The 24,194-nt window shown below is 44.2% G+C and overlaps 1 protein-coding gene across 2 annotated transcripts; it reads right to left on the bottom strand.

Moving 5' to 3' along the window:
• Window positions 1–9,769: 9,769 nt before the first annotated feature.
• Window positions 9,770–22,327, bottom strand: LOC115468026 (G-protein coupled receptor 183-like). 2 transcript variants are annotated; one of them, XM_030199535.1, is made up of 2 exons: window positions 22,251–22,327; window positions 9,770–11,133 (listed from the first exon to the last, which is right to left on the bottom strand). In XM_030199535.1, exon 2 carries the CDS (start codon window positions 11,120–11,122, stop codon window positions 10,061–10,063), a length of 1,062 nt encoding a protein of 353 aa, XP_030055395.1. In that variant the 5' UTR covers window positions 11,123–11,133; window positions 22,251–22,327; the 3' UTR covers window positions 9,770–10,060. The 2 variants fall into 2 exon arrangements, with proteins under 2 accessions (XP_030055395.1, XP_030055394.1); XM_030199534.1 differs by having other exon boundaries at window positions 9,770–11,128; window positions 22,251–22,324.
• Window positions 22,328–24,194: the final 1,867 nt, after the last annotated feature.

The raw sequence follows: 24,194 nt of genomic DNA, 5'->3' as shown, positions 1-24,194 counted from the left end.
AAGGCCAATGCGGTCAAACCCGTTCCACCAGGGGAAGAAGGGCTGGGATTCTATTCCAGGTACTTCCTTGTGCAAAAGAAGACAGGGGGGATGAGTCCCATCCTAGACCTAAGGGCCCTGAATAAATTCCTAGTCCGAGAAAAGTTCAGGATGGTTTCCCTGGGCACCCTGCTCCCCATGATTCAGGAAAATTACTGGCTATGCTCTCTGGACTTAAAGGATGCCTATTCTCACATCTCGATACTCCCAGCTCACAGGAAGTATCTTCAGTTTCAGTTGGGAACTCAGCACTTTCAGTACTGTGTACTGCCGTTTGGCCTCGCATCTGCACCCAGGGTCTTCACAAAGTGCCTGGCAGTTGTTGCAGCATCGCTACGCAGACTGGGAGTACATGTGCTCCCTTGTCTCGACAATTGGCTGGTGAAGAGCATCTCGCAGGCAGGGTCTCTACAGTCCATGCAAATGACTATTCGACTGCTGGAGCTACTGGAGTTTGTAATCAATTATCCCAAGTCCCACCTTGTCCCGGTACAGAAATTGGAGTTCATTGGAGCTCTGTTGGACACACGGACGTCTTGAGCCTATCTTCCCCAGGCAAGGGCAGACAATCTCCTGGCACTAGTTTCCTTGGCTCGAGCGCCTCAACAGATCACAGCTCGGCAGATGTTGAGACTCTTAGGACACATGGCTTCCACAGTTCATGTGACTCCCATGGCATGACTACATATGAGATCAGCTCAATGGACTCTAGCTTCCCAGTGGTGCCAGGCCACAGGGGATCTAGAGGATGTAATCCATCTCTCCACCGAGTTTTGCAGATCCCTTCAGTGGTGGACCATTCGATCCAATCTGACCTTGGGACGTCCATTCCAGATTCCCCAGCCACAAAAAGTGCTGATGACGGATGCATCCCTGCTAGGGTGGGGAGCCCATGTAGATGGACTGCACACTCAAGGAGTTTGGTCCTTTCAGGAAAAAGATCTTCAGATCAACCTCCTGGAATTACGAGCGATCTGGAACGCTCTCAAGGCTTTCAGAGATCATCTGTCCATTCAAGTCATTTCAATTCAGACAGACAATCAAGTTGCAATGTATTACACCAACAAGCAGGGGGCACCAGATCTCGCACTCTGTGTCATTAAGCCGTCAAGATGTGGCTTTGGGCGCACCACCACGGCATGCTTCTTCAGGCCACGTATCTGGCAGGCGTAAAAAATAGTCTGTCCGACAGGTTGAGCAGGATCATGCAACCTCCTCACAAGTGGTCTTTGAACGTGGATGTTGTCCACAAAATCTTTCGAGAGTGGGGCACCCCCTTGGTGGATCTTTTTGCCACTTAGATCAATCGCAAAGTCCCTCAATTCTGTTCCAGACTTCAGGCCCACGACAGACTAGCGTCGGATGCCTTTCTCCTTCATTGGGGGACAGGTCTTCTGTATGCGTATCCTCCCATACCTCTAGTAGGGAAAACTTTGCTGAAACTCAAGCAAGATCGTGGAACCATGATCCTGATTGCGCCTTTTTGGCCTCGTCAGATATGGTTCCCTCTTCTTCTGGAGTTGTTCTCCGAAGAACCGTAGAGATTGGACTCTTTTCCGACCCTCATCACCCAGAACGAAGGGTCACTTCTGCATCCCAGTCTCTATCTCTCACGGCCTGGATGTTGAGAGCTTAAAAGTTGTCTCCTTGGGTCTTTCAGAGGGTATCTCCCGAGTCTTACTTGCTTCCAGAAAAGATTCCACGAAAAGTGTTACTCTTTCAAATGGAGGAGGTTTGCCGTTTGGTGTGATAGCAGGGCCCTAGATCCCTTTTCTTGTCCTACACAGACCCTGCTTCATAGGCGCCCCATATAAGAGGCTTGGGGAGGCTAAGCCTCCCCAGTCCAACCATGACCTCCTCCTGCCCTCCTCGAATTCGGGGCGGGAGCAAAAACAAATTGAATCTTCCTCTCCTCCTCGCTGGCAACCCCCGCCCCCGCTCACTTCTTTTCTTACCTGGCTACCTGCCCGATTCGCTACCTCCCTAAGGCTCCTTCCTTCCCCAGCAGTTCTGAGCACAGAAGAAAAAAAAAAGAGCTGCCGGTATAGAGCAACAACATTCACTCACAGACAGCTCTGGCCGCAACCTCCTCCTGTGACACACTTCCTGCTGCCGTTCCGGCTGCGCAGAGGCTCGAGTGAGAGTCGCAGCACGTGGCTCTATACCGGCATGCTGCACTGGTAGCCATTTAGATTATTACATTGTTTTGTGATTAGACGTGGGAAGGAAGGGATGCTGGGTGTGTACCTAGTTGGGGATCGTGTAGGTTCATCTGCTCGATGGTGGAATACAAATGAGAAAGATAGCACAAACTGTCCTGCATATGGAAAGATCTCTTACAAGTAAGTAGTCTTGCTCTATGACTGTGAGCTGTGATTCATGCTTAGCAAAATGGACATGAAAGACTGGGCTGACTGGGTGGGCCAGTTGATTTCTTTCTGCTGCCATCTAATATGCTATTAGGTTATATTAGAACTGGTCACTCGGGAGAATGCCTGAATACTGTAGGTTCTTCAAGAATTGAATCTAACAGATGTTGTTGCCAAGGCCAGATTTAAGATTTCAGCAAGATGAAAGGTGAGTTTAATTTTACTTCCATTTAATTTTAATATAGTCTATCTTATCTTATTTTATAACACCAGGCTTCCTAAGGTACATTACAACAGCTGCTAAGATGAACCCATCAGGAAAAAGGATATCCTCACTGAATTTGGCCATCTCTATTGTATAGAACAGTTTAGAAAAATGAGCACAAAATGGAGAGTTTATAACTGCTGTCCCTACCAGCTACAATATTTTTAAAGCTGTTTTAGTGGTATTCAATTTTTATTTCATGATATTTATATCTGTGTATGGAAAGTTTTCAAATAAATGAAGAACTTTCAAATAAGTACAAATATAAAAGATGGAGGACTATATGTATGTATATTATGTGTATGTATATATATATATATATATATATATATATATATATATATATATATGTAGTCCTCCATCTTTTAAGGCACATCCTATCCAACTGGAACAGCTTTTGACTTTTTACACATGGACCAGCATAGGCAGTTCCACATTTCTAATAATATTCTGCTATTGTTTTGGGTGAGTGAAAATGGTGGCAAGCTCTGCCTACTGGCTTCAGCCCATATAATGGGCTAGAGTAGATAGGTTTCCTATGATAGCATTGTGCTTATTTGAAATAGTTTTCCTGTACAAGTTTTGCTTGAATTTTAAAACACGTCAACAAGGGCAGGGCTAGGTGGGGGCGGAGCTAGGTGTGTTGTCAGACAATTATGGATGTAAGCCCCACCACTGATACCACCCCCTAACCCCGCCCCCTTTAGCCTCCCCAAACAGTTGGGCCACCGACCGCCTATGCCCTGCTTGAATACCTTCACTTATCAGAGTCTGGTCTGAAGACCAACTCTGTAAGGGTTCACCTTAGTGCAATTAGCGCTTATCATCAACGTGTAGAAGGTCAGCCTATCTCTGGACAGCCTTTGGTTGTTCGCTTCATGAGAGGTTTGCGTTTGTCAAAGCCCCCTGTCAAACCTCTATCAGTGTCATCGGATCTCAACGTCGTTCTCACTCAGCTGATGAAAGCTCCTTTTGAGCCACTGAATTCCTGCCATCTGAAGTACTTGACCTGGAAGGTCATTTTCTTGGTGGCTGTTACTTCAGCTCGTAGAGTCAGTGAGCTCCAAGCCCTGGTAGTGCATGCACCTTATATCAAGTTTCATCATAACAGAGTAGTCCTCTGCACTCATCCTAAGTTCTTGCCAAAGGTAGGGTCGGAGTTCCATCTGAACCAGTCAATTGTCTTGCCAACATTCTTTCCCCGTCCTCATACCCACCCTGGTGAAGACATGTTGCACACCTTGAACTGTAAGAGAGCATTGGCCTTTTACGTGGCGTGGACAAAGCCCTTTAGACAATCCGCCCAGTTGTTTGTTTCTTTTGATCCCAACAGGAGGGGAGTCACCATCGGAAAACGCACAATCTCCAATTGGCTAGCAGATTGCATATCCTTTACTTACGCCCAAGTTGGGCTGACTCTGGAGGGCCATGTCACGGCTCTCAATGTTAGAGCCATGGCTGCGTCAGTGGCTCACTTAAAGTCAGCGTCCATTGAGGAGATTTGCAAGGCTGCAACGTGGTCATCAGTCCACACATTCACATCTCACTACTGCCTTCAGCAGGATACTCGATGCGACAGTCGGTTTGGGCAGTCGGTGCTGCAGAATCAGTTCAGGGTTTAGAATCCAACTCCACTCTCCTAGGCCCATTTCTGTTCTGTTCCAGGCTGCACTCTCATTTAGTTGTATTTCTATTCAGGTCAATCTATGTTATGTCCTCGCCGTTGTGAGGCCCAATTGACCAATGTTCTTTGTTTTGAGTGAGCCTGGGGGCTAAGGATACCCCATGATCTGTGATAATATTCAGCCTGCTTGTCCTCGGAGAAAATGAAGATACATACCCGTAGCAGGTATTCTCCGAGGACAGCAGGCTGAATATTCTCACAATCCCTCCCTCCTCCCCTTGGAGTTGTTCCACTTTTCTTTTTGCTTTCTATATAACTGAAGGGAACACGCTCGCATTGCGGGCAAGAAGCCGTTCACGCATGCGCAGTGCGCTCGGGCTGCGCGACGGAGCGTTCTCGAGACTTTTTCCAAGTAGAGATTTTTTTTCCAAGTAGTTCCGGTCTCCTGGGCCGTTGTGGACAACAACCCATCTGTGAGAATATTCAGCCTGCTGTCCTCGGAGAATACCTGCTACAGGTATGTATCTTCATTTTATCATATTTTCCATTTTTTGTTTTATTTGTATTTGCTAACCTATAGTATAGTGATTGAAATATGTCAGTTTTTGAAATTTGCATCTCTTTATATTTGCACAGTACAGGGGGACTGAGGGGTGGGACTGTTCAGGGAAGAAGTGCAGGTTGCAGGCAACCTATGAGTGGCGCTGCCACTGCCCAGGTGAAGACTGCAGCAGACAGGATTTTAAGGTGGGGGTGGGGGGAGAGAACACACTGCCTGTAAAAAAAAAAAAAATGTCAGCACCCCCAATCATTTTGAAAAGTTGGCTCCTATGATGAGGACGACGTTGAATCCTCATGTTGCCTCGGGGTTGGGTCCGACGCTGGCCGGTACTGGGGGCCCTGTCCAGCAGTCAGCGTTGAGGCAGTTAGAGACCTGCTTGATGCACTACTGCTCCCAGTATCTGGCTCTCAAGGCATCCATAGGGACAGATGCTCCCAATGCTGATGTTGATTCCGACAACCTTGATGCCAATGCCAACGTCGAGGACCTGGACTTGGCTCCAAAAATCTTTTCTTGTTGAGCATCTCTGGACAGTTGCATCCTTTTCTTCATACGGACACAATTAGCAGGGTTATGGTTGGGCCATAGACACTGCAGACACCAAGAATGAGTGTCCATGCCAGAGACTGTCTGATTGCACTGGGTATAGAGCTTAAAGCCACTGGGAACTTTAGAGGACATGGACAGAAAAATTTCTAACACTAAATCAAAAGACGTAATGGTGCCTGAGAAAAGGGGTAAGGCACCAGGAAAAAAAGACGGGAAAGACCCAATTGGAGGCCAGGCCTAAATGCGGCCTAGCAGATGGAAAAGAAAGGAAAGTTAAAAATGGACAAAATAAATTAAAAATGTATGGGAAGAGAAAGAAAAAGCAAATGTCCAAAAAGGCACAGCGAAAAATAGCTGAAAAACGCCAAAAGGCACCAAAAAACAAAGCTCTTCAGACCAGGCATGAAGAGAAGACAGAGACACAGTCCTCTCTTTACCATGGTAAAAAAAGAAGTGCAGTAGCCATGCATGAACAGTGGGCGGGAAGGCACTCGCACATGCATGTCTCATGCTCCACAAAAGCTCTTATGGCTTGTCATAAAGCCCTGCTTGCCCTCGGAGAATCAGTGGCACTTAACCACGTAGTGCCACTGAATATCAGCTCTAACCTCCCCTGCGCTGTCTGGTTTGTGGTGGGGTGAATCTGGTACTTAACAGGTTAGTGGCTATTTTCACACTGCTAACTTGTTAAATAAGCAGATAAGGTTAGGATAGAGTGGAGGAGTGGCCTAGTGGTTAGGGTGGTGGACTCTGGTCCTGGGGAACTGAGTTCGATTCCCACTTCAGGCACAGGCAGCTCCTTGTGACTCTGGGCAAGTCACTTAACCCTCCATTGCCCCAGGTACAAATAAGTACCTGTATATGTAAGCCGCATTGAGCCTGCCATTAGTGGGAAAGCACAGGGTACAAATGTAACAAAAATAGAAAAAAGCCTGTCTTAACCAGTGCTTTTTTTATAGAAAAAAAGGTGCCAGTACCTATGGTCCCACCCTATTATAGCCACACCCCTTATACCAGCTATGGCGCATATAAACAGACATCATTGAAAATATTATACTAGTATAGGAGAAAAAAATAACGTGATTTTTTTCATCAGAAATAATTTCTGTAAGCTGTTACAGCTCTAGTATACCCAGTGCAAAATAAGACAGCAGATGTAAATTCTCAAATTAGACATATTTCAAACACTAAAATGAAAATAAAATTATTTTTCTACCTTTGTTGTTTGTAGACTTTGTTTTTCTATCCAAATTGGTCCCAGTCTCTGATTCTGCTGCTTTCTGTTCTCTTAACTCTGTTTCCAGGGCTTCCTTTCCATTTATTTCTTTGCTTTCCTTCTTTCTTCTTCATTTCTTGCCATACATCCATAAGTAAAAGCTGGATCCTCCTCCGTGGAATTGACTGGAGGAGGTATAACGTGGATCCAGCTTTTGCCTATTTTCTCCATCCATGTGCAGTTTTTCTCCTCTCTTCCCTTTCCCTCATCTCCATCCATGTGCAGTTTTTCTCCTCTCTTCCCTTTCCTTCATCTCCATCCATATTCAATTCATCTTCTTCTTTTTTCTTTCCTCCCCTCCATTCATGTCCAGCATTTCTCCTCTCTTCCCTCCCCTGTATCTATATAAAGCAATAATTCTCTCTCCCCTCTCCTCCATCCAAGTCCAGCATTTCTCCTCTCTCCCCGCCAACCCCTCCATCCATCCATGTCCAGCAATTCTCCTCTATCTCCTGCTCTCCTCTCCATCCATTTCCAGCATTTCTCCTCTTCCCTGCCCTTCCATCCATGTGCATCTCCTTCCTCTCTTTCCTTCCCTCCATCCATGTCCAGCATGTCTCCTCTCTCCCCTGCCCTCCCCTCCCATGTCCAGCGATTCTCCTCTCTCCCCTTCCCTCCCCTCTCATCCATGTCCAACGATTCTCCTCTCTTCCCTGCCCTCCCCTCCCATCCATGTCCAACAATTCTCTCTTCCCTGCCCTCCATCCATGTCCATCAATTCTCTCTTACCTGCACTCCCCTCCCATCCATGTTCAGTGATTCTCCTCTCTTCCCTGCCCTCCCCTCCCCTCCATGTTCAGGTATTCTCCTCTTTTCCCTGCCCTCCCCTCCAGTCCAGTGATTCTCCTCTCTTCCCTGCCCTCCCATCCATGTCCAGCAATTCTCTCTTCCCTGCACTCCCTTCCCATCCATGTCCAGCGATTCTCCTCTGTTCCCTGCCCTCCCCTCCATGTCCAGCGATTCTCCTCTGTTCCCTGCCCTCCCCTCCATGTCCAGCGATTCTCCTCTCTTCCCTGCCCTCCCATCCATGCCTAGCAATTCTCTCTTCCCTGCTCTTCCCTCCAGTCCAGCGATTCTCCTCTCTTCCCTGCCCTCCCATCCATGTCCAGCAATTCTCCTCTCTTCCCTGCCCGCCCCTCCCATCCATGTCCAGCGATTCTCCTCTCTCCCCTGCCCGCCCCTCCCATCTATGTCCAGCGATTCAACTCTCTCCCCTGCCCTCCCCTCTCCCATGTCCAGTGATTCAATTCTCTCCCCTGCCCTCCCCACTCCCATGTCCCACTTCCACTCCACTCTCTACCGAAGTCGCAGCAGTGAACTTGTGGGTGGCAGTAGTAAAAGCAGCAAGCAGGCTCGACTCCATCTTTCGCTCCCTCTCAGCATCCCGCCCGCCATCGCGGAAAGGAAATGACATCAGAGCAAGGCGGGACACAGAGAGGGCAGGGAAACGAAGGACGGAGTTGAGCCTGCTTGCTGCTTTTACTACCACCGCCCACCAGTTCGCCGCTGCAACTTTGGTAGCGAGTGGAGTGGTCGGAAAGGAGGTTGCCCCTTAATCTACCAGAGGTTGCCGTCCCTCCTCCTTCTCCCCTGAATATGAAACTAACAAGAGATATTGGACTCTGTGACAGCTTCAGAAAAGATAAAAGTGAAAATATCTAAAATGGCTAGCATGAACATTTATGTCCTGCCACACACATGTGTATGTTGATATTTTAAAACATACATGTTTATTCATTTGTGCCATTTATATCCCACATTATCCCAAACACGTTTGAGTTCAATATGGCTTACAATAAATATAACAAAGAATAATACATAAGAAAGTAATTTGTTGTAAGAAGCCAATTTTACAATACAGTATCATAAACATACTGGGATAGCTATGGATGTTTAACATTTAGAAAATCTATTATGAATGAGAAATTGTACATGAAGCAAAATGAAAGATAATGGTAAATAGAGTAATAACCAATTCCGGTAATAATTAATTATTTGAGATATGGTTGTTCTTTGTGAGGGTTTGTTTGAATAGTATATAATAAGTATACTAGCCGTTAAGCCCGTTAAAATGGGCGAGATTTCCAGCTACCCTCCACGCCGCCGCTCCCTCCCCCCTCTGTGCCGGGCCCCCTGCACTGACCTGACAGCACCTCTCACCTCCATGTGAAAGCGCTGCAGGCAGCAGCAGATTGCTCTGCTGCTGCCTGCAGCGCTTCCACACGGAGGTAAGAGGCACTGTCAGGTCAGTGCAGGGGGCCCGATACGGAGGGGAGCGGGAGCGGCGGCGGGGATAGGGGGGAGGGTGGAGGTAGGTGCGCGGGATGTTCGTTTCCAGGCTCCAGCGGCAGCGTCCGACAGTCCGACTCCATTTCCCTCTCTGTTCCACCCTCTGACGTCATCACGTCTTGACGCAAGGGCGGGACAGAGAGGGAAGTTTCTACTGCGCATTTGCAGGTGAATCGGTCACTTGCTATTTATATGTTTGATAGTTTATATACTGGCACATAAATGTTTATGTTGCTGTTCCAACCCCTTGATATTTTAGATGTGTATGCATATAAAACGGATGCTCCCACCACACATAAGCAGCGCAAAAACATCAATTTCTTAATGTATTTTAGAACAGGATCTATGTTCACCTATCCTGTTCTTTAACATTAGCGGAACATGAGCCATCCAGACCTGGGCATCTCAATTCCAATTTGTACTTCCTTTCTAAAATCCACCTCAAAATGCACATAATTTACTACAGATCTCATTTTATGCAATGGGACCTATTTACTAATAATGCATGTTTGTGTATGCTGATGCAGTAGTGTACTTTAGTAAATTTTGCTCTAAAACAGGTAAAGGTAAGTTTTTGAACCACATTCTGAAATATAAACTAGATCTTCACATATCAAATGCAAATATAACAAAGTTTTGGTCATGCTTTTAAGTTGACCTTGCTGAGTTTAAAGGGGGTTTGGACAGATTCCTGAAGGAAAAGTCCATTGAACATTATGAATTTAAATTTTTGTTTTGTTTTTGGGGTTTTGCCAGGTTCTTGAGGCCTGGATTGGCCACTGTCGGAGACAGGATGCTGGGCTTGATGGACCCTTGGTCTTTTCCCAGTATGGCGGTGCTTATGTTCTTAATGTTACAGGATTATTTAACATAATTAGTTTTGTATAAATGCAGTGAGCACTATTTTCATATCCTAAAGGCATATCTTTATAATACATATTGAAGCTTGTAGCAATTTTTAGAAAAAATTCCAACATTATAAAAAAATTTAAAAAACTGGGATGTTAAATGTATATAAACGTTGCTCTATACGTGAACTAGTGCAGCTGATACAGTATACAATAAAATATTATTGTAAATGTTAATTTTAATCTGATACTGAGCAAGCTCCTTGATTGTGACTACTGCTGTTGCTTTCAGAAGGATTTTTTCCAGTAGAGGATGATGGAATTGAAATATAGGTTTTAAATATACTTATAACTCTTTTCTTGTAGCCTTTAAATGCAAAGAAGTAGATTACTGGATCAGTGCAGCAGTTTGTGTTCATCAGAGCCACTGTAATTTGAAGCCAAATTTTAAAATCTTGCTGGTCTAAACAGCTTGGCGGGTACAACAGTCTTCTTACCATGTACTGAATAATATTCAGATGGTAAGGACTGAAACAGATCACAAGTGAAATGAGTACAATCATGATGACAGTGAAGGCCTTTTTGTGATGACCCTTCTTGTCAGCCAGAGGGTTTTCTCTAGCTGTCTTACATAGCTTGAAGTTGATCCGCAAATAACACCATAATATGATTCCCACTGGTAAGAAATAGCCAATGACGCAAGCCAGCAAAAGAAACACTGGTAGCTTAGGAATTTCTTCAAAGTTGAAATATTCCATGCATGTTGTCCTTGTTCCCACCATCTTCGTCATGGCTCTGAAGAGTAATGGTATCGTTTGGATCATTACCAGGCACCAGACTAGTAAGCAAACGTACTTAACGTACCCAACTTTTCTGAACCTACTTTGATGGTGAATGTGGACTACAGCAAGGTAGCGGTCTACACTAACACATGTCATGAAGTAGATACCAACATACGTATTTGCGTAAAAGATGAATGCAGTAGCTCTGCACAGGCCATCTCCAAAAGGCCAGTTAAAATCTAAGATGTAATACGCAATTCTTCCAGGCAGAGCAAGGGTAAAGAATGCATCAGAAATTGCTAGATTAATCAAATAAAGATCAGTAGAGTTGATTTTCTTTCTTCTTTGGAAGGTGATATAAAGAGCAAGGACATTTCCACATGAACCAAAAATGAGCAGGAGCACATAATACAAGGCAAACATAACTTTTGCTGCAGGGTGGTGGTTAAGCACATCACAGATGCTGCCATTGCTGTAGGTAAGGTTATTCGTTTCAGTCATGGGCGCACTTGTAGCCATTTTAACCTGTACTGGGAATAGAGGAAAAACTTGCTTAAGATAATTGAACATTCTGACCTAAGATAGCTTATTCATGAAACAGATAATATTCAGTGGCATTTACAAATATAGGAGTGGCTCCTAGTCAAATAAGTGCTGCTTACCAGGGCCAATGGGTAATTTTCAACAGCATTATTCAGACGATAGTGCTGAAAGTTATTGTTGACCGTCCCAGTGAGGCATTCCAGGAGCAGAGCTAACAGGAGTTACCCAGATAGCGACAATATTTAGTCCACTATTTATCTGGATAAACTTAGGACAGCAAAAGGACTGTCCTAACTTAGGGGCCCTTTTGCTAAGATGCGTAAGCACCTATGCGTGTACAATGCACGTCAAATTAGAACTACTAGCCGGCCACCGCGTTCCCTGGGCGGTAATTCTAATTTCTATGCATGTCCAAAATGTGCAGCAGAAAATAAATTTCTACTTTCTACTGTATGGCGCTAACCAGGTGGTAATCGGCAGTGTACAAGTGCTGACGATTACCACCCAGTTAACTCGTACCTGGATAAATGCCAGTGGTCACTGTATACCCGGATATTCAGAACTGGTATCCGGGTAAGCCCAGCGTGAAATATCTGGGTATAAGAAACCCGCAGCGTTTAGAAAAACATTGCCTGAATATTGCCTCCATTGTCTGCTTGTAAACACACAATAGGATTTAACAATTGACAGGGCGTAGAAATGTTGAAGAACAAAATATCTAGGGGCAACTTTCAAATAGCTCATGTAGCTGTGAAGCATGCAGGAGTCTGTAGGGGGTAAATTTATAAAGGCTTTTTAGCACCTATATGCCAATATACGCGTGTACTTTTATGCAGCCACTGTGTAGGCATGTTCAAAGGTATATTTTGGGCAGAGCGCAGGTGGCACTGCAAATTACCCATGTTGTTTTTAAAATATGCATGCACATTTACATCTACTGAGCAGGTATAAATTTGTGTAGGTTCATTTTACCCATAATTTCTACAGGATTTGTGCTGGTATTTTATAAATATCAACAGGCCCTTTTACTAAGCTGTGGTAAAAAGGGCCCTGTGCTAGCAGTAGGAGCCGTTTTTGCTGCGTGCCGAGGCCCTTTTTATTGCAGCAGGTAAAAAGGCTGAGAAAAGAAATGGCCATGTGGTAAGACTGAACTTACCACATGACCATGCGGGGGGGGGGGAGCACTTACCGCCACCCACTGAGGTGGCGGTAAGGGCTCCTGTGCTAACCTGGCAGTAACCAGGAAGCACACAGCGCTGCCCAATTACCACCGGGTAACCCCCATGCAGAAATATTTTTCAAATATTTCCGCTAGCACGTGAAATGTGTTTATAGTGGAGTGTTGAGGTGGAAATACCGCCGGCACCTGCACTGGGCCGGCGGTGGTTCCAGAAAGGTGAGCATTGGGCTTGTTGTCACTTAGTAAAAGGGCCCCCAAAGTACATAAGAGCCTACATATCCTCCCCACCTGGACAACCTGTTATAAAATTAACCTCTAGGTGTAAATAGATTTCATGAATTGTAAAAGATAATCTGTGAGGATAGTTTCTCCTTGAACATTAGTGTAAAATCTGCATACTAAGAGCAGCAGTCTATATTTCACCTCCTATTTTTTTGAAGCAAGGCAAGCAGGCTGAAATAATGTAGCGGCCTTTTGAAATGTTGGATATGTGGGCTATTTTCTTCCCCAGCCTAAATACTCTCCCAGAAATGCCTTCTTGCACTACTTTATAAAGTTGAAAAGTGCAAACGTACCCCCAGATTCTATATATGGCCCTGAAAATCAAGCCAATGAGTGCCAATAATTGGGTGCTAATTGGCACCAATTTGGATTTGCACACACATCTTGCTATGAGCTATTCTATAATGATATGTGCCCAAATCTCATAGCGTATGACCCAAAAGGAGGGCGTGGCCATGGGAGGTGCATGGGCAGATCGGGGCGTTCCTACAATTTGCATGCAGTGTTACAGAATGCCAGGGATATGCGCCCAAATTAGATGCTGGGAATTACACCTGGTTTCAGCAGGTGTTAAGTCCTGGCACCCAAATTTGGGCACAGAAATCGGCATTCAATACTATTCTATAAGGGTGCTAATCTTTGAGGGGTCCTTTTATTAAGGCATGCCTAAAAGCGGCCTGCGCTGGTGTAGGTGCATATTTTGGATGTACGCGGGTTCATTTTTCAGCGTGCCTGCAAAAAAGGCCTTTTTTTTGTGGCCGAAAATGGACATGCAGCAAAATTAAAACAAGCGCGCATCCATTTTCGGCCTGAGACCTTACTGCCACCTATTGACTTAGCAGTAAGGTTGCATGTGCTAACTGGGCAATAAGCGTCAGTGCTCGTAAACTGCCGATTACTGCCAGGTAAGCGCCACGTGGTAGAAAATATAAAATAAAATATTTTCTACCACATGTTTTGGACACGCATCAAAAATGGAATTACCGCCTGAGGCACGCAGTTTGACGCATGTTGAATGCACATAGGTGTTACTACTACTACTTATCATTTCTAAAGCACTACGAGATGTACGCAGCACTGTACACTTGAACATGAAGAGACAGTCCCTGCTCGACAGAGCTTACAATCTAATTAGGACAGATAAACAGGACAAACAAGAGATAAGGGAATATTAACGTGAGGATGATAAAATAAGGGTTCTGAACAAGTGAATAAGGGTTAGGAGTTAAAAGCAGCATCAAAAAGGTGGGCTTTTAGCTTAGATTTGAAGACGGCCAGAGATGGAGCTTGACGTACCGGCTCAGGAAGTCTATTCCAGGCATATGGTGCAGCAAGATAAAAGGAACGGAGTCTGGAGTTAGCGGTGGAGGAGAAGGGTGCAGATAAGGGAGATTTACCCAGTGAACGGAGTTCCCGGGGAGGAATGTAGGGAGAGATGAGAATGGAGAGGTACTGAGGAGCTGCAGAGTGAATGCACTTATAGGTCAATAAGAGGAGTTTGAACTGTATGCAGAAATGGATAGGAAGCCAATGAAGTGACTTGAGGAGAGGGCTAATATGAGCATAACGACACTGGTGGAATATTAGTCGTGCAGCAGAATTTTGAACAGATTGAAGAGGAGAGAGATGGCTAAGTGGGAGACCTGTGAGAAGCAATGGTCTAAGTGAGAGGTGATAAGAGTGTGGATGAGGGTTCTGGTAGTGTGCTCAGAAAGGAAAGGGCAAATTTTGCTGATATTATAGAGAAAGAAACGACGGGTTTTAGCAGTCTGTTGAATATATGCAGAGAAGGAGAGGGAGGAGTCAAAGATGACCCCAAGGTTACGAGCTGATGAGACAGGAAGGATGGGAGTGTTATCCACAGAAACAGAGAATGGGGGAGGAGGAGAGGCTGGTTTAGGGGGAAAGATGAGAAGCTCAGTCTTGGTCATGTTTAGTTTCAGATGGCGCTGAGACATCCAGGCAGCAATGTCAGACAAGCAGGCTGATACTTTGGCCTGGATTTCGGTTGAGATTTCTGGTGTGGAGAGGTAGATCTGGGAGTCATCAGCATAAAGATGATACTGAAAACCATGGGATGAGATCAGAGTAAAGGGAAGAAGTATAGATGGAGAAAAGAAGAGGTCCCAGGACAGATCTCTGAGGTATACCAACTGACAGTGGGATAGAAGTAGAGGAGGATCCACTAGAGTATACACTAAAGGTACGCTGGGAGAGATAAGAAGAAAACCAGGAAAGAACAGAGCCCTGAAATCCAATTGAGGACAGTGTATCAAGGAGTAAAAGGTCCCTTGAGTGCCCATCTTTGAGTGCCCAATTATAGAATAGGCTTGAGGGCTGATTTTCTTTTCAGTGCCAATTCTTCAGCGCCATTTGCTGAATCTAGCCCTTCTAGTGTTAAAATGGCAAGTATCTCCTTTCTCCGTCTACAAACTCATGCATGTCTGTTCAGGGACTGGGTGTGAAAAAATATGGTAGGGTGTGTCTCAATAGGAGTGGAGGAGTGGCCTAGTGGTTAGAGCACCAGTCTTGATATCCAGAGGTGTCCAGTTCATATCCCACTGCTGCTCCTTGTCATCTTGGGCAAGTCACTTAACCCTCCATTGCCTCAGGTACAAACTTAGATTGTGAGCCCTCCTGGGACAGAGAAATAACCAGTGTACCTGAATGTAACTCACCTTGAGCTACTACTGAAAAAGGTGTGAGCAAAATCCAAATTAATAATTAGAGTATCAGGGCTGCATGAGGCATGTGTGTCTACACATATGTGTACATATGTATGGCTGTGTCTTTGTGTGCGTGAATTTTTGTGTATTTGTATATGAATGTGTGTGTGTCTTTGTTCCTATGCACAAAGAGGCAGACAGATGGATGGGGCCTCCTTGATATGCACTATTGCTTGGGTGAAACATAGAAGTGTGTGTGTGCTTATAGCAGAGCAGAGGTGTATTATTTTCAGCCAATATATTTTACCCAGGTAAGTGACTTTATATATCTTAATATCAACACTAATACTTTGTTTCAATCAGAATTCTTGTCTTTTTTTCTTTTTAGATATATATACACTACTTAGCTTAGGAGCCGTTTTACTAAGCTGTGGTAAAAGGGGACCTGCACTAGCATCAGCGTGTGTTTTTGATGCGCGCTGAGGCCCCATTTTACCACAGCGGGTAACAAGCTGTCCATTTTTGACGAAAAGAAATGGTCGTGCGGTAAGTCAACCAATGGAGACAAAGGAGAAAAAAGGGGGGGGGAACCACTCCTTCCACAAAAACGCAAGCAAAGCAAACTCAGGGTGGAAGAAAGCCAAGTCCAAGTGACCAGCCCAAACACAAAAGTAAGAGCTCCAAACAAATTTTATTGGGACCCTACACGGGTCCTCGTACTTGTACTTTGTCAGCACTCAAAGTTGCTTTGTGGTTCAACAGAGGACTCATCTATCGACCCCTGAAGAAGGCTTTTCTGCAGAAACACGGACCATGTAGGGTCCCAATAAACTTTGTTTGGAGCTCTTACTTTTGTGTTTGGGCTGGTCACTTGGCTTTCTTCCACCCTGAGTTTGCTTTGCATGCGGTAAGTCAACCACACTGAGATGGCGGTAGGGGCTTCCGCGCTAACCTGGCAGTAAACCACGCTGCCTGATTACTGCCGGTTAGGATTCCGGTGCTACAAAAATCGAAAAAATTCCTGTAGTGCTGGAAATGGTGTGCGCTGGGGGTGGGAACTACTGCTGGGTTCCTGCAGTAGCCCGGTGGTAGTTCTGGATTGGCACGTGGCAAGCCTATTGGTGTACACCAAACCTTTAGTAAAAGGGCCCCTTCTAATAAAGCTCTAATCCAAAAAAGAAGCGCACATTATTTGTGTTTATGAAAATCATTAGAGGACAGCAAGCTTTGACATCATTAATCATGTGGCAAATTAATGTCATAGTATGATAATTCAATTCCTGAGGAAGAATGAAACTCCTTGTTTAAATGCTGGCACTGCTCTAATTGATGGAATTCATACAAATAGCTCATTTCATTGATATCATTCACTAAAAGCAAATATAGATTTACATTTCTTATGACTTAATTCTCAGTGCAATAGCCTGGCCTAGTGGATCAGTGACCATGCTATGCATGGCCACTTGGAGAACCCAAATGCAGTTCTTGGGTTAAGTCTTCCATTCTCAGGTCTTTTGTGATTGGGGATGCTGCAGAATCAGTGTTCACAGTCCCTAAAGAAGAGGGAGTCTCAGTCATTATGGGACCCTTTTACTAAGATGTGTTTTGCCGTGCTCCAGGGCCCCTTTTACCACAGTGGGTAAAGAGCCCCCAAAAAAGAAATGACTGTGCGGTAAGTTCACACTTACCATGCGGCCATTTTGGAGGGAGCCCTTACTGCCACCCATTGAGGTGGCGGGAAGAGCTCCCACACTAACCAGGCAGCATGTGGTGCTGCCAGCCCAGCAGTATTATTTTACAGGAAAATCTGCTAGTGCCGGAAATGGCTCACACTGGAGGTGGAACTACCACCGGAACCTGCGTTGGGCTGTCGGTAGTTCCAGGTTGCCACGTGGCAACCTTTTAGCAAAAGGGCCCCTAAATGCTTGCCTATTTTTTTTTAAAGATGAGAAGATTTCAGTGAAATAGCTAGACTTCATGACTTGGTTCAACTTGTCTGTCTGGAAAAGTTTTACGTATGTCTGATAAAAGAAAATTGGTTTCTCAATCATTGAAGTACACTGGACTATCATTGGTAAAAAGAGAAGATGTAATGGACAAATCTAGTGACCAGACTTAGTGTCCACATTAGCTGGGTTCCAGAAGGTGCTGTTGTTTGTGGACGCTGGACAAGGACTGATACAGTAATAGCTGGGCAAAGCTGAAGGTATATGAAGTAGAGGATGCCCCACCCCCTATTAGTTGCAAATGAAGGATTAGTGGTGTTGCAATATAGATATCAGAATTCCCCTTCCCCCCTAAAAAAAAATCCAGAGGAAACTGCTTGGCTAAGTAGAGCTCTTAGTGTACTTCAAATTATTTAAACCATAATATCACTGTATCAAGCCCTAGAACATCAGGTTATTTGTACCTTAGGTCAAGAAAACAGTACATCAGAAAAACAACATTTCTAATGATTCAACTGAATACAATGCATATTCAAATAAAACATCAGAATTACAGAATGTTTATTTATTGTGACCTCTTTTAGACCTTTTATTTGTATTGGTTCCGAAGATAGGCATAGTACACATTTTCAAAACATTTACAGAAAGATATAACAAAAAGAGCTGTATAACTAGCAACGTAATCCTAATGTAGAAACAACTCCTGAACATCCTGGACCTATAGGTCTAGCTCCATCTCTACCTGTTTTCAAATCTATGCTGAAAACCCACCTTTTCACTGCTGCTTTTGGCTCCTAGCCACAATTGCACTCCCCTTGTCCCTTCCTCCCTTCTCACCCATTGCTTCCCTCACCCGTAACTGTCTTGTCTGTCTGTATTATTTAGATTGTAAGCTCTTTTGAGCAGGGACTGTCTCTTTGTATCAGGTGTTCAGCGCTGCGTGCGTCTGGTAGCGCTATACAAATGCTAATAATAATAAATAACTTCTCATATATAAGCTATACTAACTTTCCTTACATATTTAAAACAGATTGGTTAGTGATATCAAAGCCCAGCTAGACTCTGTTCATAATTAGTTTATCAACATTTTCTGTTTTTTACACCTATTACTTATATGGTTTAAGAATTTTACATTGAAAATGTTTTATGAACCAATAACACAGTTACATTCTGTTACTAAAATTGATCTGTTATAGTTTAAGAATAATACAGCTCACTGTATTTCTGATGCCATCAATTAGTGTGAAAACTATTCAGAAGTCTACCAGGCCTTTGACTCATATGGTGAAAATACTACTGTAAATTTCATGGCAGTGCAGATGCCACTAGAACTTTTGAAGCATATTATAAATCTTTTTAGTGTCCTGCAAGAATATAGATGTATAATTTTGATCTCATCAGATCTATTTTACCTATTTTTTCTAAGAGTAATTGCATGTATAACAAAAGAAAATTTGTTCAAGGAATTACAATGCACATTTTTATTCAATTTATTAAGAATGACTAAGGGGTCCTTTTACCAAGCTGCAGGAAAAAAGGCCCTATGGTAGCGGCAGGGGCCGTTTTTCCTGTGCACCAGAGCCCTTTTTACCACAGCAGGTAAAAATCCCCCCCCCCCAAAAAAAATGGCCATGCGGTAAGATAACTCTTACCACATGGCCATGTGGCGGGGAGCACTTACTTCCACCCATTTAAGGGCTCACGTGGTAACCTGGCGGTATCTGGGCAGTACGTGGCGATGCCTGATTACCACTGGGTTAGTGCTGCACTAGACAAAAAAAAATTCCAGGGAGCGTGTTGGTCTGGCAGTAGTTCAAGTTGTAGAGTGCGGTAAGCCCATGTTGGGTTTGTGAAAAAGCCCCTAAATTACTGATATGGTTCCAGCACTCATGAATAATAAGCATTCTTAACTTATGAAAGAGCTTTGATCATTTGCATATCAATTCTCTATTTACAGCAGAGTGCATCACCAAAGGTCTTGTAAGATTTAATATTATTAATGGGGCAGTCCCTTTAATCATGAATCTTAGTAACTCACAAGAGAACACACTTTCTTAACAATTCACAATTAACTAGCGTTATGTCCGCAATTAAAGAAAGCATCCTTAAGGATCTATAAAATGAACCTATTGTTATGCCAACTTTTTTGATCTATGTGTAGATAGTGTAATTTACTGACATGTGGTACAATAGAGTCTGTGGTTAAAAGAGGAAAAGAAGCATCTCTCAACTCCACCTAAATTTTGCTATTGTTATTGTGGTTAAATTCATGCCATCTTTAAATTATGTTGTATTCAAGACAGATCAACATGCAGTGTTCAACAGTTAGGGCCCCGTTTACTAAGCACCATTGTAGGCGCGTTAACATTGTTAACGCGCCTACATGGTTAGTGCGCGCGCTAAGTGTAGGCACGCTAAACACACTTAGGCACCATAGTAAATAGGGCCCTTAGGCTGCTAGTTCAACCAAATAACACCTTAGAATAATTTTGGATGTAGAGCAGTGAATTAGAATGCCTTGATTATAGTAATTCTAGACTTATTTAATTTCATTCTTATTCCACTGCACTCGAAGGGGCCCTTTTACTAAGCTGTGGAAAAAAGGGGACCTGCACTAGTGGCAGCGGCCATTTTTGCCATGCGCCAGGACCCCTTTTACCACAGTGGGTAAAAAGGCCAAAAAAAAATGAAATGGCCCTGTGGTAACTTTGCACTTGCCATGTAGCCATTTCAAGGGGAAGCACTTACTGCTACCCATGCGGTAACCAGGCTTCAGTTCTGCCTTATTACCGCTGGGTAATCCCTTGTGGAAATATTTTTAAAATATTTCTGCTAGTGCCGGAAATGGCATGTGCTGGAGTGGAACTACCCCCAACAACTGCGTTGAACTGCCAGTAGTTCCCGGTTGCCACATGGCAACCCTTTAGCAAAAGGGCCCCTAAATCTTTGCCTATGTTTTAAAAAGACAAGAAGATTTCAGTGAAATAGGCTTCATGACTTGGTTCAACTTGTCTGTGTTAATTAGGACAGAGGAACAGTTTTACTTATGTCTCATAAAAGGAAATTGGGGGCCCTTTTACTAAGCCATGCAGGCACCTACGTGCACCCAACGCATGTCAATTTGGAGTTACTGCTTGGCTACCGTGTGGCCCTGTAGTCATTTTATTTTTGAAGTGTGTCCGCTATCCAGCTCATTTTCGAAAGTGATCGCCGGCCATCTTCCGACACAAATCGGGAGATAGCTGGCGATCTCCTGAGCCCGGCCAAATTGGTATAATCAAAAGCCGATTTTGGCTGGGTTCAACTGATTTCCATTGCGGAGCCGGCGAAACATCAAGAGAGTGTGTTGGTAGGGTAATGAAGGCAGGATGGGGGCGGGATGGGGGCATGCTCATGAGATGGCCGGCTTTGCCCGATAATGGAAAAAAAAAAGCCAGGCTTGGCAAGCATTTCGCCGGCTTTACTTGGTCCATTTGTTTTCACGACCAAGCTTCAAAAAGGAGCCGCAAATGAGCAAATGACCACCGGAGGGATTCGGGATGACCTCCCCTTACTTTCCCAGTGGTCACCAACCCCCTCCCACCCAAAAAAAAAAACTTTTTTGCCAGCCTCTATGCCAGCCTCAAATGTCATACCCAGCTCCCTGATAGCAGTGTGCAAGTCCCTGGAGCAGTTTTTAGTGGATGCAGTGCACTTCAGACAGGTGGACCCAGGCCCACCCCCCCTACCTGTTACACTTGTGGTGGTAAATGGGATCCCTCCAAAACCCACCCAAAACCCACTGTACCCACATGTAGGTGCCCCCCTTCACCCCTTAGGGCTATGGTAATGGTGTAGAGTTGTGGGGAGTGGGTTTTGGGGGGGAATTGGGGGGCTAAACAACCAAGGGAAGGGAGCTATGCACCTGGGAGCTATTTTTTTTTAATTTTTAGAAGTGCCCCCTAGGGTGCCCGGTTGGTGTCCTGGCATGTGAGGGGGGCCAGTGCACTACAAATGCTGGCTCCTCCCACAACCAAATGCCTTGGATTTGGCCAGGTTTGAGATCGCCGGCATTATTCTCCATTATGGCTGAAAACCGATGCTGGCCATCTCAAACCCGTGAACTCAGCTATTTGGCCGGGCCCAACCGTACTAGCGAAGAAAAAGATGGCCGGACATCTTTTTCGAGAATACGGTTGGCTCCGCCCACTTGCAGCGCCTGCCCCGAAGATAGCCGGCCAGCTATTTGGCTGGCACTGTTCGATTATGCCCCTCCTTGTGTGCCAGAAAATGGCATGCGTAGGTGATTACCGCACAGTTTACATGACAGACCTTACCACTAGGTCAATGGCTGGAGGTAAGATCTCAGACCGAAAATGGATGTGTGCCAATTTTTATTTTGCCGCACATTCAATTTCGTGAAAATTTTTTTAAAGGCATTTTTTACAGACACGCTGAAAAATGGATCTATGCGCACCCAAAACACAAACCTACACTAGCGCAGGCCATTTTCTGGCGCACCTTAGTAAAAAGGCCCCTCGGTGTCTCAGTCATTGAAGTGCACTGGACTATCATTATAGGTAAAAAAAATAAGATTTTTTGTTTATCCAAATAAAATTTAGAAATGGAATGATAATTTTCAATTATGAATTCTAGTCACAAATTTCAGCTGTAACCTATTGGTTGGGTTAAGTAATCACAATGCAAAATTACAAATAAAATATGATATATATAAAATTATTTATTTCACTTAGCCATCATAGTCCAAATTATAACAATAACTACATTACAATATAAAGTCAATCAGATTAGACAAAATACATTCAGACCCATAACATAAATAAGAGTTTCATTACAGAAAAGTAAATGATAAAAAAAAATTGAAAATAAATAACTTAAACAATAACAACACAATAGAAATAAAGGTGGAAAATCAACAATAAAATTGTGGATAAAATAAGAAAACCTCTGAAACCATTTTATGAAAAAGCTGAATTAGGTTCATCTTAGACACAGTAAAGACACTTAAGAAAAAAAAAGACTTGTCTTACCAAATGCTTGTACAGTTCCTGCTCAGTTCTGAACTCTGTATACATATAATCTGGTAAGCAAAAAATGTTCTCCTGAGCTCTAGTATTTCTTAATAATCTGTTGTTCTTTTATAGAAATAAAATCAGAAATGTGGGTTCCACACCTCATTATCTACTGATTCATATCACTCTGTGGTTGAGTGAAAGAAGTTTCTTGCATTTTACCAGATGGAGAATGACTGCCTCTTCCTCAGTCTCTACTTGCTAACTGTCAAGCCCCCGACTCAGACCACAACCAAGCCAAATGTATCAGCCCAATCTTTCTTGCACCTTGCTGCAGTGCAATGTTTCACTGGCTCCTGCGTGATCTCTTCAGAATCACTGGCAGGAAACTAACCTGTCAAAAATCTTTTCTTTCTTTCTTTGCGATAGATATAGGCGGAAATACAAGAACTGGTGTCACATAGCATAACATAATCTGCCAAAACTAATGTGGATCAGCAACGTTATCAGATTTGTGTCTGAAACTCACATATGGTTTTGTTTCTTAGATGTCTTACAAGAATGCTTTTTCTTATTTAAGAAAGTTATTTTAATAAAAAGGAACTTGTTTCCTCTGTGCCACTTTCTAATTTTATAGACACAGATTACCAGTCTGTATACATGCATGTTCTGAAGTGTTAATTTGAGTAATGCACATAGAGGGTAATTTAGGGGCCCTGTTACTAAGCTGAGGTAGGCTCTACGCGTAATGCAGCGTGTGCTCAAATGAGACTACCGCCAGGCCAGCGTGCCCTCCTGGCGGTAATTTCAGATTTGGTGCAAACCATAACGCATGGATGAATTATTTAGTTATTTCCTCCTACGCGAATCAGCACTTGGTGGTCACCGCGCGTGAGCCTTTACCGCTAGATCAATGGGTGGCTGTAAAGGCTCAGGCCAGTTTTGGGTTTCATTTTTACCACAGGCCCTTTTACCGTCCCATTTTTTTAAAAAAATGCCATTTTTTTGTAGATGCAGTAAAAACTGGCTCGGCGCGCACCCAATACATGCGCCTACACTACCGCAGGCCACTTTTTACCGTGGCTTAGTAAAAGGGTCCCTTAGAACCCAGCACCCAAAAGCAGTCCTGGTCCTGGCTCCTATTTTAAGCCTATTCTGTAAACAAAGGTAGGTACTTACTTTTCTTTGTAGGTTACTAGCATTAATGCCTGAAAATGCATGTACATGAAGGCATGATCACTAATATCAGCCCTGTAACTCTGGCGTTCCTAGGCTGGCTGACACCTGGGGCGGATGGCCGATGTGCCCCTCCCTCCGGGTGCAGTGCGACCCCCCCCCCCCCCCCGGTGAAATTACACCCCCGGGTGCATTTTTACCTGCTGGGGGTGCCACGCGCCTGTTGGCTCCGAGTCTGCTCGTTCCCTGGCTGCTGCTCCCTCTGCCCTGGAACAGGAAGTAACCTGTTCCACGCAGAGGGAGCAGCAGAGAGGGAATGAGCGGACTCGGAGCCAACAGGCGTGCGGCACCCCCCCCCCCCAGCGGCGTGCACCCAGGGCGGACCACCCCCACCGCCCCCCCCTTTGGTACGCCACTGCTGTAACTGGTATAAATGCTTAGATTTAGCATAAATGCACATAAATAATATGTCCCTATAATTTAAACATATGTTTGTGCACTCTACTCAACCTTTGTTTATGAGTGTGCCCACCAGCAAGGTGCACATCATCAAATCATAGCACATACTTTTTTGCCAGTCGGTATGCTTAATGAGGTCATTTATGCATGTAAATGGCAACTTATGCAAGTTAAGTAGTACAATACTGCCATTTGCACATCTTCATATTCAGGAGTGCATGAGACAAATAGAAAAGTGGATCTCAGTTCCTTATCTTAAAATTAACAAAGAAAAAATAAATTTTATGGACAGGAACTAGTGGAGGGGCATAATCGAATGGGGACGAC

The sequence above is a fragment of the Microcaecilia unicolor genome, chromosome 4 (genome assembly GCF_901765095.1).
Source record: "Microcaecilia unicolor chromosome 4, aMicUni1.1, whole genome shotgun sequence".
In the NCBI taxonomy this organism is placed as follows: Eukaryota; Metazoa; Chordata; class Amphibia; order Gymnophiona; family Siphonopidae; genus Microcaecilia; species Microcaecilia unicolor.
Note: the sequence above shows the minus strand (reverse complement) of the source record. Positions and strands in the feature narration are given on the sequence as shown.